Source organism: Carassius carassius, chromosome 10, assembly GCF_963082965.1.
Source record: "Carassius carassius chromosome 10, fCarCar2.1, whole genome shotgun sequence".
Taxonomy (NCBI): domain Eukaryota; kingdom Metazoa; phylum Chordata; class Actinopteri; order Cypriniformes; family Cyprinidae; genus Carassius; species Carassius carassius.
The window spans coordinates 16,813,503-16,826,873 of record NC_081764.1 but is presented as its reverse complement, the minus strand read 5'-3'; the positions used below and the strand labels follow the sequence as shown (position 1 = coordinate 16,826,873).

Here is a 13,371-nt window from a genome sequence, read left to right as displayed (position 1 = left end):
ATGTAGACGTGTTGTTTTTAAAGAAAAGTGCCCCAGTGCACATGCTAATGTGTGGAATGCAGCCATTTCCTCCCTCTCTAGAAAGACAAAGAGAATCAATTGTGAGACAATCTTCCCCCCTCTCCTTAACCTTCACTCTTGTTCTTTCTAATGAAAAATGCCTCTCTAGATATTACTCATTCACCTTTATGGTGGAAAAGAAATGCTAATGTTTAAAGCCGAATTACATAATTAGAGAAGAAATTGGTAGTTCATATTAAAAACCCACAATGGCAGCTTTTCAATGGTGTTTTGTTTCTGACTAAAAATATATGAATATAAGTATAAAAATATAAGTAAAAATGGCAAAGCATTTTCATTTTATTGCTGCACCAACAGGAACTAAATAATAATAAATAATAATAGGATGTTGATATCTAAATGAAATGGGTGGATATGCATATGTGAAGAATAGCATAACCTGCTGTTTTTGTAACTGCCATGCAAATGAACAATTTTTACCATTATAAATAAAAAGTGTGTTTATGTATTTGCATACTGCCATAGAAAGAAACAGATCGGTGAATGTGATATGAATGGAGTCCAACTGTCTACTCAACAAGTGCAGGCTTGATTTTTACACACAGCTGCCGCTCACAAAATGCAGGGACTTTCTAACTTTCCAGTGTGTCTTCTCCAGAGCAGGTGCTGGTGTATTCAACATATATCTCAAAAATATATTGTATTGTATATTTAATAATAATATACAATGTTCATTTGTGTTACACAGTTTTAATACAAACTTAATTTTGAAACAAAATAATTGAATGACAATTTAAATAAATTAAACAAGTTAGAATGGGATTTAAATAGTACTTATAAACCAAATGTGTTTGAAATTTTAATATGTATCACTAAAAATGTATACCAATCTCATACATTTTGATTAATTGAATCTTGCTTGTTTCACGGAAAAAAATAAACTTTTTAACTGATTAAATGTTATTGTTTTCACAATTAAACATCTGCAGGATTCATGGGCACCGTTTTAATCTATTTTATTAATAGAAAAAATGTAGATGATAGTAAATTATGCATTTTATAATAACAGTACAAAATAAACTATTTTGTAATAATAGTCTCTAGTCAAAACAATAGTCAAAACTAAATCTCTTAAGAACACACACACACACACACCCACTAATGTCTCTTGTCTTACTTTATTACCTATAAGCTATATCTGTATTCTAACTGAATGCACCCAAATACAATGTTCATAATTCAGGAAAACTTTGAATGAAATTTGCTAATTCACAATTGTAAACTAACTTAGTAGTTGTTAGTATTTTGCCACTCGCATTAATGATTAATAAACTATGATTAATAAATGTGTTGTGTGGTACGTGATAAAACGAGGGTGTGCGTTGTGGGAGACGGGGTCAGGCGTGTGTGTTTGTGAATAGAGTGTTTGTGAAAAGTGTGTAAGGGAGGTGTATGGTTTATGAGCAGATGGTAGACCTCTCCCCTGTAATGTCTGCTTCAGACAGAACAATACATCTCTCTTTACTGAAGCATGGTTAAGGGGTGAAAGAGGATTGCTCTCCATGGACAGCTGGTTGGCAGCATGCCTCAAATGCACATACACACACCTCCTCCCCATCACCCGCTCACACACACACACACACACACACACTCAGCAATTAACTGGCACGGGCCACGGCTTAAATATTCACCAGCCCAAAGCAAACAAAAGACCTTCAGATCAGGTCTCTAATGGCTCATGATCTATATTTCTCTTATACATTTTCTGATTCTTTCCCCTGCTTGTCATATATTTTTAGCACATATACTTTAGCATAACAATTTTCAAATAAAACATTGGTGTGTCTTAGAAGAATAGTTCACCCAAAAATGAAACACTCACCCTCATGTTTCTCCAGACCTGTATTACTGTCTTCTTCAAAAGGAGAATCACAGCCTCAGTTACCATTCGCTTTCTTTACATATTTTTTCATACATTGCAAGGGAATGGTGACTGAGGCTGCAGTCTGCCTAACATCTGTTGTGTTCCAAAGAAGAAAGTCATGCTTAAATCAACATGAGGCTGAATAAATTGAGTAAATACTTCCTATATTGTTTATGCCTGATTTGCAAGTCTTTTTTTTTTAAGAGAACTATACTTTTAAGACTTGCAAATAATTATAGAAAGTATCACATTAATAAAAGTACAAATTATCCATGATATTTTTAGCAGCCTATGTAAATCATGCATCATAAGTAGGCTTAATGAGCGCACTGGAACTTCAAAAGAAAGTGTAGTTAAACAAAACAACAAAGGTTACAGATCTCTTCGACTTTTACTGCATTCCTTTTACCGTTACAAACAAAAACGCCCTCAAGAAGCAGGACAAATTCGCACGGGGCTGAGAGTGAATGCAGTTCCGCTTGTCTACCCCTTCAGCAGCGCGCTCCGCTTGGAGGAGGCGAGCGGTTCTTCCTTCGCTCCCCGAGAGGAGGCGGGGCGAGCGACAAGCGGAACTGTTTTTGATCCCCGAGGGACGCAGCCTTCACATTCCGCGCATTCCAGAGGCCGTGAACAATCGGAGCTCGGTCATTTATTAGCAGAGCCCCTCCCCTCCTTAGCTCAGTCTGCTGGAGGAGCTCTCCAGACGCGCACGCAGCTCAAACATACGCATGGAAATAAAAGCCGTACTCAACGAATTTCCTTAAGGATTATATTGTTTACGAGATAATACGAGTAAAGAAAGACGTCTACTACCTTAATTCGTTATGCGATTGTGACTTGGTGAGTTTTTAAAGCGTTTTAAAATAGCTGGTTGTTGTAAACTGCTCTTTTTATGGCACACTGCAAAGTTTCTGCCAGTGGACGATGCTTGTATACAATATGCTTTAACGTTAATTTAATAGACTGTACGTGTAAGTTAAGATTTTATGAATTTCTTTGTGGGCTATTTTCTGTAAATCCAACGTGTTTGACTTGTAGAAGACATGAATGTATATGTTTTTGTGAAATCTATAACATCTGTGGTGCTACATTCAGGTTACACTACAATTTAAGAATAGAAACTAGCCAATTTATATAATACACCCTTGTTTATAATGCTTCTTTTGGCATATTTAAATGTATTACAGTCGTGGTAGTAAAACAAAGATGAGACACTAGATAGGAATTTGTCTTTGTAGCAGGAAATCATTTTCGCAATTTTGGGAAATTATTGGATTCTACCCAATTTTCGTTCCCTTTTAATTCTAATCAAGATTTATAAACCTAAGAGGAAGCCCTGTGCATGATGGGGGTTGTAGGATGGTACCAGTGGTATTTTGGGTAAACGTGGTGTTGCTATGGGTAAAGGCAGTCAGCCTAGAAGCATGTGAAGTGAGGCACCACTCACTGGTGTTTGCTGCTGTAGAGTTTTGCAATATGCAAAACAGATGAGCGATAGCAAAGATTTGCATTTGAAATTGAGTTAATTTTTATTATAATTATTATTATTAATAATTTTTTTACATCAGGTTCACAGTCTAGTCCAAAAATCTCTCCTAACAAGCTATTATTGATTGCTGCCTGCAAAACAAAGACTGAAATGAGAACGGCAGAGGATTCATCAGGCACGGTGCTGCACCGACTGATCCAAGAGCAGCTTCGTTATGGGAACCCTACTGATCCTACTCTGTTGGCTATCCAGCAGCAGGCTCTGCGTGGAGGCAGCAGTGGTGGAGGTGCAGGAAGCACTCGTTCATCCCTGGAAAGCCTAACACAAGAGGAATCACTTTCTCCCCAGTTGACCACCCGGCAGGAGCCCCAGGGCCAAGAGCACCAGGGGGACTACCAGCATTCAGAGATTGATGTCTGCCAAATGTATCAGCTCCAAACAGAGGAGCTGCCTACTTATGAGGAAGCAAAGGCTCATTCACAGTACCTGGCCTACCAGAGAGGTCAAGTAGGGCTTCTGCACGGCAGCCTGGAGACCCCTGGAGTGGTTGGAGGAACCGAGCAGGAAGAGAGAATGTGGGATGTGAAGCGGGAGCATGCTCGCTCGCTCAGCGAACACCTCATGCAGCTCTCACTGGAGAGGAACTGTGCCCATGACAATATTCCCATGAGCTCATCGCATAGCTACCCCCAGCTCTCCAATAACCACTCTGGTCCTGTTGTGAACGAGAGGTCAATTCATGAGCAAGACCAACGCGGTCCACCTCCGGAGTACCCATTCATGGTCAGATCCCCTGGATATATGCTTAGTCATTCACAGGAACATGGGCACTATTACAAAGAGCCTCCCCCTGCTTTCCACTCACAGCATCACCGGTACATTCAACTGGTATTTTACTAATTTATATTACATATAGGTACATTGAGGGTTCTTTGGCATACTAATGGTTTATATTTATCTCTATCAGGTTATTTCCAACCCAGCCACAAACGCCTTGCCGTAGCGGCCTGCCCTCGTTGACCCCTGCTGGCCAGGATGTCATTGTTGGAGGATACAGCATCCCGGTGAACAACTGCCAAATGGAGCAGCTCATTAAAGAGAATGAGAGACTGAAAGGAGAAGTAGAGAGCTACAGCGAGAAGGCAGCAAGGCTTCAGAAGGTAAGAGAGGACTCTTTGTTCCTTCTTAGAAACCTCCCAGAGCTGTTATATTCTTGGTATGAACCCACATTTTGCCATGGATGCCAAAGAAGCAGGCGTGGCCTTTTGATTTTGATCTCAGAAATGACCTACAAAGGGTGTGGGTAAAAGAAATCATTGTGTACTGGTGTCTTCTAGCCACCACATTCTAAGGAGTTTAGCCCTCTCGCCGTGTAGGAATGCATGCAAGGGAAAGGATCACATGGATTTGTCTAATTTGAAAAGCACATTCCTAGTGACTGTGTTAAATTTCCCAGTAACTTAATTAGCATGTGAAACAACATTGAAATTACCCATACCTGCAATGCCAAGCATTTTTTTTGTAACGTGATAATGTCATCACTTAAATACCAGAGTGTCATGACAGGAAAAGGGGGTGGGGGGGTTAGGTTTATTTTGTTTTGCTTTGCAAAGATTTTTTGGGCTTTGCATATGTTGTTCAGTCGTTTCAGTTTAGATTCCACATAGTTATTGCAATCAGAACAACTGTATTATTAAAAGAATACCATACCAGAACAGATCATGAAGATGAAGTCTCCTTCATACATAGTGATAAATTGAAAATTTGAAAACTCCAAAGAGGGAGGCCTCCCTGGGTTGTTCTGTGGCCCTCTTTGTTAAAATTCCAATGGCATGCCAATAGGAGCAGATGTCTTCGCTCATCTCAGTGTCCGCAAATGAAGAAGGGGCTTTGCATTGCCCACAGCTGACAGACTGGGCTCCAAAGAGCAACAACCAGACCCCACAGCTGTGGATTACCTGACTGAATGGCCCCTTTAACTTTTACTTTCACTCTTAAATAGAATCCCACATTGCACCCAGGGTACTGTTTAAGAATTTAACAACACATTAATCTCATATAGGTAGCTTTTAAGTAAAAATTTGAACTGTGATTTAAAGAAATCAGTGATATTTCTCATCTTAGTGTTCTATAATGAGCTTACACCTTTGATTCGTTAGTTTTGGAAAAATGTTTTCTTTCATGAGCCATTTTCTGCATCACAAATGGCATATAGGTGCATAGTACTGTTCTTGCCTTCAACAAACATTTTTCCTGTGTTCCTCACGTTTGCTGTTGGCATCCTGCCCTGTGGGGAGATGAATGTGCAGACACCTGGGACTCATAAGTGTTCTTTCTGGAATATTGATTCGATTCCCAATCCCTGAAGAGCACTGTGAGGGTGATTCACTTGTGGGCAAGCACAATGAAGAGCTCAGCCAAGCGCATTCTTCCCTCTTTCCCTTTCTTTCCCGAATTGATTTTGTCTATCTGTTATTCTTGTGCTCTGATCCTTGTCTCATTAAGTTTAGGTGTAAGAAACGCAGTGTAGTTGACCCAAAAATGGAAATTATACTTACCCTTGTGTTTCAGCTCTTTGTGACATTCATCCTTCCACAGAACGCAAAAGGAGATACTAAGCATAACACCCAAATTGTACTTTTCCCTACAGTTAAAGTGAATGGGAACAAGGAACTGATGAGTTCCTATGGGTTAAAGAGTAACAGTGGATATTAATATGTGTTTCTCCTCTCTTTCAGCTCGAACAGGAGATTCAGAGGATATCGGAGGCTTATGAGACTCTTATGAAGGGATCCGCAAAGAGAGAAGCCCTTGAGAAAACCATGAGGAACAAGCTTGAGAGTGAGATCAAGCGACTTCATGACTTTAACAGAGATCTCCGGGGTAAGATGGTTCACATAGCGGAGTAATTGTCTTAAATATGAACTACATGTTTAGGTATGAGGCTATAAATACTAATTGTTGACTCCCACATCAGACCGCCTGGAAACAGCCAACAAACAGAGAGCAGTCATGGAAGTTGAAGACAAGAGTCGGCATGCTTTCGCTAAACTGGTTGAGCAAAGTAAGAATTCCCCTTTGCATCTCTATAAATTATCTTTCTCCCAATGTGCGGTCAACCATGCAAGCAGCCCCAGCTGTTCCCACTGAGTTTTATGTTTATGTTGTAGGCATAACTGTTCATTCCTCTAACAATAATGCAACCAAATTGTGCCATTAGGTTTCAGCGAATAGCTGGTTGGGTACACGCTGTATTCTTCATCTCAGATAGTTGCCTTTGGAATTCGACCACCAAACAATAATTGCATCCTCTTGGAATGCTCTCCAACAGCCCCTACCATTATTTCAGCTTCTAAGGCCCTAAGCAACCCCTTGTGATGCCCCTATGCACTGGCTCTCCATTTTTGGTCATATTAAAGAATGCTAAAAAATTTGAGGTGTGGTAGGATAAATTGGATTTGTTTTTCTAATCCTAATAGGAATTGTTGTTGTTGTTCAGCATTTGATTTAACCCTTTTGGAATGGTTTTTTTTTTCTTTTTTTTCTGTTCCCTAAGGATAGAAGTGATCCTTCATATTTGTGTAATAAAATTAGTTTACCCCCAAGTCCAAAACAGAAGAGTTTTGGGCAAATAAAATTCTGGATATTTAAATGTTTAAAATCTCCTTGTGAGCCAACACACAGTTCCACAGAAGCATGTCCAAGCCACGATTCAGCACTTCTTCTGAAGACTTGTAACGTTTTATGACCTTGTGGAGCTATTTGCTTTACATGTTTACTGCCTGGCTCAGATGCATTCCAGAGATCCAGTTCGTTCAAAGGCGTGCCTGTGTGCGTAAGTGGATAAGAGGAAGTCTGCATTCCATCCAAAGGCATTTGTTTTGGGTTGTATAATCAGAGTAGGAGTGGAATGGAAGAATTTGTTTTCTAGCTCTTATGGCATTCAAAGTGACCCAGAAATTAGTGTACTGGACTTTAGTGTGTCCCTTTTCAGTGTGCCAAGTCATCTTCGAGCTTTTGAGGAATTCAGCATCCCAAATGGGAATACATTGAATTGCTTTTGTGATCTGGGAATTCTAAAGCATTCTGCGGTGTAGGTCAAAGGACACTCCAAAACTAGGCCACTCCCCTGCAAACCCAGACAGACATGTGTAAATCAAGCATGCCTCTTTTGTTCCAGACTCTTGTGGGAAGCTTATCCCCTGAGAATTTGTTAGAATGAGACTACAGCCCAGAGAATGCTCTGGACACACCCCAGCACGGTCATTCATTTTGTGGCTTGTGTAACAACTAAGCATGATGACAGAACAGAAAGCATTGCTTGTACCCTATGCAGTAAGTTGCCATGGTACATAGTTCTCACAATGTTTTTTCTCTTTCTCTCCATAGATGAAGATCAACTTCATGAGCGGGAACTTCTGGAAAAAGAGTTGCAGCATCTGCGGGTCTCAGGAGAAGAATGGAAGAGGTGGCGAGAAGCCTTGGAGAAAGCCCTGATGTCCGCTCAGACACGAAATAGACAGCTGGAAGAAGAGTTACGCAGGAAAAGAGCTTATGTGGAGAAGGTGGAGAGAATGCAGAGCGCCCTTGCACAGTTGCAGGCTGCATGTGAGAAGAGGGAGGCACTGGAGTTACGACTACGGACCAGACTGGAGCAGGAACTCAAGAGCCTGAGAAGACAGCAGGTAAAAAACAGACGACATCTGTGCGCCCGACCGGTGAGAAAATGTTTTGGGCTTGACAAGTAAACCTTTTCTTTCTCTTTTAGTGGCAGTCTCAAGCCCAGCAAACGAGTCCTGGGTCCTACTCGGACCTTAACGTGTCATCTCTGCATCAGCAGCTGAGGGAGAGAGAGGAGCAGGTTCTGGCCCTGGAGGCTGACATAACCCGCTGGGAGCAAAAGTATCTTGAGGAGAGCACGATGCGTCAATTTGCCATGGATGCTGCTGCTACTGCTGCAGCTCAGAGGTGAGTGGAAACAGAAGTGATAGAAGCCTTGTCTAAAAGGACAGGAAATGGGAATTTGACATAGCACTCGTATACCCTTGTATAACTGTAATGCTCTTTTCAGGGATACAACAATCATCAACCATTCACCTCGCCATTCACCCAATAGCAGCTTCAATGAGGACCTGCCGTCCCCCAACCACAGGCATCAGGAGATGGAAAACCGGTATGTTCAAGTTGAAAGTAATTCAAATTTTGTTTCCAATTGTGTCCATGTGCTGTATCTCAAAGTAGTTTGTTTTATCAGGATTCGGGTGCTTTATGCTCAACTTTTGGAGAAAGATGCCATTATAAAGGTCATGCAGCAGCGGTCACGGCGAGAGCAAGGCCGACCTGAGTCAAAAGGCCTACGACCCGCTCAATCTGTTCCCTCCATCAACACAGTTGCCACAGCTAGCACCACCAAAACCAAAGGTAGGCATAGTAGCCATAGCCAGTGCTTTCCAATCCTACCTCTGAAAAGACACCTTCCTGCAGGGTTTAGCTCCAATATACCTGCCTGGAAGTTTCTAGTAATCCTGAAAACCTTGCTTAGATGGTTCAAGTGTCATTAATAAGGGTTGTAGCTAAAATCTGCAGGACATTGATCCTCCATGTGTGTAAAATATCTGAACCAAAAATGACGTATTCTTTCAACTGAACAACTGGCAGCTTCTTTACTTGGCGTATATGTAATGTCGCCAAGAAAGAATGTACCAACTGAGTGCGGCGACTAGCCAGCATTCCCAAAATAGTCTACATCTTGTGAAACAGAATGAATAAAAATAGATCCTCCAGAAAAGTAAAAGGAGTTCACAGGATGGCAAATGTTTGCATGGTGGTTTGCCAATGTGAGAACGGTAATTAAACTTCCTTTTCTGTCTGCATTTTTTAGGGAAGAGCCTCTCAGATGACCAGACGGCAGCCGCGTCGTTGCCCCATCCTCTCACCAAAACCCAGTGTCAAGACAGCAGCACCCAGTGTGAAGAACCTTCAGATGAGTCCAATCCTAAAAAAGAACCTGCTCCAGAACCTTGCATTGCTCCCAGTTCTGGTGTGTAAACTTGTACATAAACCCATCTTCACTTGTGTGACTTACTATGTTTATTTGGTATTTCTGGAGCAGTTTGACCAATTTTGTTGATTGATATATGATATGGCAAATCTAATATGTAGTATCTGGTGACAAAGACAATGCTTAATGGTTAGAACGTCTGTAAAAGTGGTGCATACTTGCCCTTTTGAACCAGAGTGGTTAAAGAGTAACCTGAGCACCATGTCAAAGCAGCGATTGGGAAGTGAACATGAATAAAACATAGTCTGAGTTTTGCAAAACTTTCTGCATTATTTGCTCTCCAGGCATTAGCCAACAAAGCTGAAGATCTTGTATTTCATTACAGATTCCAATCCTCTCAACAAAACTCAGATCAGCAGCGCTGTTGAAAATGACATGGTGGAGATTCTCATATGAGATGAACAATGTTCAGCTTGATGCTGCCTGCTGGTCTTATGCAGAAAAGATTCTCTCCGTGGGGCTCCATCTGAGGACCAACCATATCAAGAGATGTGTTTGCTTTGGGGAGGAGCTCACTATTGCAGCCGGTCAGTTTTGTATCAGACAGAGAGAAGAACTGATTTTGGGAGTAACCATAAACTGATCGTTGGTGAAGGAGAGCTGAGCTCTCTTGACAGTTCCTCTACTCTCAGCCTAGACTGTGAGAACTATGGTCTGAATGTGAGGAACATGGACAGTTCTCTACACAGCTCCAAAAAGCTTCTTAAGTGTTTATATAAACAATGTATATGTTGATGTTCTTTTGTATTTATAAGTATTGCTGCTGACTGTGTGACAGAATGGAGAAATAGGAAGAAATAACCCACTGTTGTGAAACTTTTGTTTTTGCATTTGCTTTCCTTTAAGGAACAACCTAGTGCAGTGTTTTTTTTTTTAAACCAACTAAGTATACCAACCCATGTAAGACTATATCCCACATTCCATTGATAAATGCACAGACAAATATATCTCTAACTTTACGTGCTCCATGTATAGTACATGTACCATCGCAACTGTTTCATTCTTAAATATCAAGAAAAAATTGTTTGGATTGTAGTTTGAAACAACACCATTTGAACCTGGAGGCCTGGGATTAGACAATTTACCAGAATAGTTAGGTAAATACCTTCACTTGCACTCCCTTTGACTAAATTATCATTACAGTTGGCGTTCTTACTATAACTGACTGACAGCGGGCGCTTCTGGCTCCCTGATTTAAGCAGAGGAATGGGAAGCCTCTTTTAGTGACACTTAGGGCAAATGTTACCCTTAGTGGGGACGGGGCTGATGTTTCAGATGCCATATTATTATTATTTTGCACCCAGAACAGCAACCATCATGCTTGCCACTCCCACGCAGACAAGCCGGAGCTAATCTTCCCACATTCCTCCATGGCGGAATGCCCCTGCTCAGAGGAAAAAGGCTATTTGCAGTCTGACCTTTGGCCTTATTCAGAACAGCTAGCATTTAGACTACCATCCCTTTTTGGATCCATTTATTTCCATAGTGCTGCAGTAGCTGGTTCTACTGTAAGCATGCTATGCTAGTTTGATTATGTGACTCCGAGGTTCTCCAATGTGACTAGCCTTGATTTCTGAGACAGAGACTTTTCTGCCTGTTCTCAATCAAGACTACACTTGTGTTATGATGGGATTATGGTATAAATGGTTACCATGAAAACAAAGTCTTATCTATGTGGGTAATAAGTATCATACATGTTAATTTAACCTTTCTCACTATCATTAAATGCTACTTTGATTTTCCTATTGGCTCTGATACAAAGCATTTGCTGGTCAGTGCTTTGTAGTGGAGTCATGCTTGTTTTGTTCATTACTTTGACTGTTTACAGAAAGGGCTGTTTAGAAATGAGAGAATTTAATATATTTTGTATATTATTTTACTTTTTGGTATTTAGTAATGTGAACATGCCAAAGATTTGCATTACAACTAAATTATAAAATAAAAGTATGAGTATTAGCAACGTGAAATGTAGATACGCAGTTGACCCATATTTGGATGTTGCTGTGAACTTCAAGAATGGGCAGTTGTTTTGTATGCCATAAAAATTTCAGTAATTTGAATAAAACTTTAATATATAAGTTTATAAAGACAATGTGTCGGCTGGTTTGTGCCTTAACTGAAAATACAGATGCTTTCAGAGGGAGGTATGAGCGGTGTGTCCCCCTGAGATGTTTCACACTGCAAGTCTGTTCAAACTGCTCTTTCTCTGTGTCCCTTCTTTGGCATGAATGACATCTTTCTTTCAGAGCACAAGGAAGCCTTATTCACAACAGCAAAACAATTCTGCCACCTGCTTCAGTGTTGGCAAGCAGTCTTCACGAAGAGAGAGAACTCTGCTCTCAAAGCCACAAAAAGAACATTCCTCTCATCAACTGTGCAAATGTTAAAATGGAAGGTGTGCAAAAATGTATAGTACAGACCAAACACCAATAAATACTTAAAAGCACAGTGATTTGCCAAAAGCTGAGAATACAATAATTAAAGTAACCAGTACCGTTTTGTGGCTTTGCAAATTAAGACATTATTCGGTAACACTTTAGAATAATGGTCCGTTGTTAACAAGTAATTATGCAGGAAGTAATAGATAGTAATAAATTAACACTTAATATTAACTAATAGAGAAGCAAGACTAACAAAGCAGTAAGTAGTAGTGAAGTACAAAGGTAGTTCTTTATTAGATATTTGATAATTACTAAAAATAAATATCCTCACTGAGAAATGTTTCCTAACTATAATAAAGAATAACCAATTACTAATTACAACGGTAACCTCTTTAAAGTGAACAATTGTATTATTGGTGGAAACTAATTTATGAATATGATATCCACCAAATAAGTCGGCTACAAGTTGAAATTGTGACTACTAGTCTTACCAAAGGATGGATGTTCTCTGTTTATTTCAAACAAAACCGTAGGATAATAAATAATGATGTTCTCTTAAAAAAAAAATTTGCATTCTTAATGAAGGCATCGACTGCATTTATACTGTGTTAAGCACAAAACCGCATATTCCAGATTACGGTGTCTGGTAAAATATCACTAGTGCCTCACACAAATCTATGTGTAAGATATAAAATATGTAAAATAACATATTAAATTACTTAGTAATTACTGAGTGGTTAAGGTGTTTTTCACTTTAAAATAATGGTCCAGATCACTAGTAGTTCCTGCAGACTGACAAGGTAACGCTTAAGTAATTAGTGAGGGGCTAATCTATTTTTCACTTTAAAGCTAAAGTGCTACTAAAGAACTACTAGTGATCTGGACCATTATTTTAAAGTGAAAAATACCTTAACCACTTAGTAATTACTAAGTAATTTAATAAGTTATTTAACATATTTTATATCTGACACATACTGTACAGTCCTACATTTGTGTGAAGCACTAGTGATATTTTATAGGTCTTTTGGAGTGGGATACATATTGAACTGACATGAAGCAGAGATCATACTTGTGAACTAATTCAATCATGAGCTTGTCAGCGTCACTTCTTAATTATTCATATTTTTAAGTGAATTTTCTTTTATTATTTTATGTTTAAGTTTGAAATAAACAGAGAACATCCATCCTTTGGTAAGAGTAGTAGTCACGATTTTAAAATGAAGCCGAATTATTTGGGGGGATATCAAATTCATAAATTAGTTTCCATGAAGAACCCAGTTGTTCACCTTTAAGACATTACTGTTGTGATTAGTAATTAATTGGTTATTCTTTATTAACTGGTTATAGTTCACAAATAGTTCTCAATGAGGATATTTTTTTTAGTAATTATCAAATATCTAATAAGGAACTAACTTTGTCCTAAATTTGCTACTACTTACTGCTTAGTTAATCTTGCTTTTCTATTAGTTAATTATATTAAATTAAGTGTTAATGT

The 13,371-nt window shown here is 39.5% G+C and overlaps 1 protein-coding gene across 1 annotated transcript; it reads left to right on the top strand.

The window, feature by feature from the left end:
* The first annotated feature begins 2,534 nt into the window (after positions 1-2,534).
* Positions 2,535-11,587, top strand: LOC132151897 (angiomotin-like 2a). The gene is made up of 11 exons (XM_059560409.1): positions 2,535-2,785; positions 3,514-4,309; positions 4,402-4,594; positions 6,173-6,317; positions 6,412-6,498; positions 7,824-8,119; positions 8,203-8,402; positions 8,506-8,607; positions 8,689-8,855; positions 9,316-9,474; positions 9,821-11,587. Exons 2-11 carry the CDS (start codon positions 3,585-3,587, stop codon positions 9,889-9,891), a joined length of 2,145 nt encoding a protein of 714 aa, XP_059416392.1. The 5' UTR covers positions 2,535-2,785; positions 3,514-3,584; the 3' UTR covers positions 9,892-11,587.
* The last annotated feature ends 1,784 nt before the right edge of the window (positions 11,588-13,371 follow it).

Coding starts and splice junctions, on each gene's coding strand:
- LOC132151897 (XM_059560409.1), top strand. CDS start 3,585: ATGAGAACGGCAGAGGATTCATCAGGCACGGTGCTGCACCGACTGATC. Junction 8,403..8,505: donor GCTACTGCTGCAGCTCAGAG/GTGAGTGGAAAC, acceptor TGCTCTTTTCAG/GGATACAACAATCATCAACC. Junction 8,856..9,315: donor TAGCACCACCAAAACCAAAG/GTAGGCATAGTA, acceptor TGCATTTTTTAG/GGAAGAGCCTCTCAGATGAC.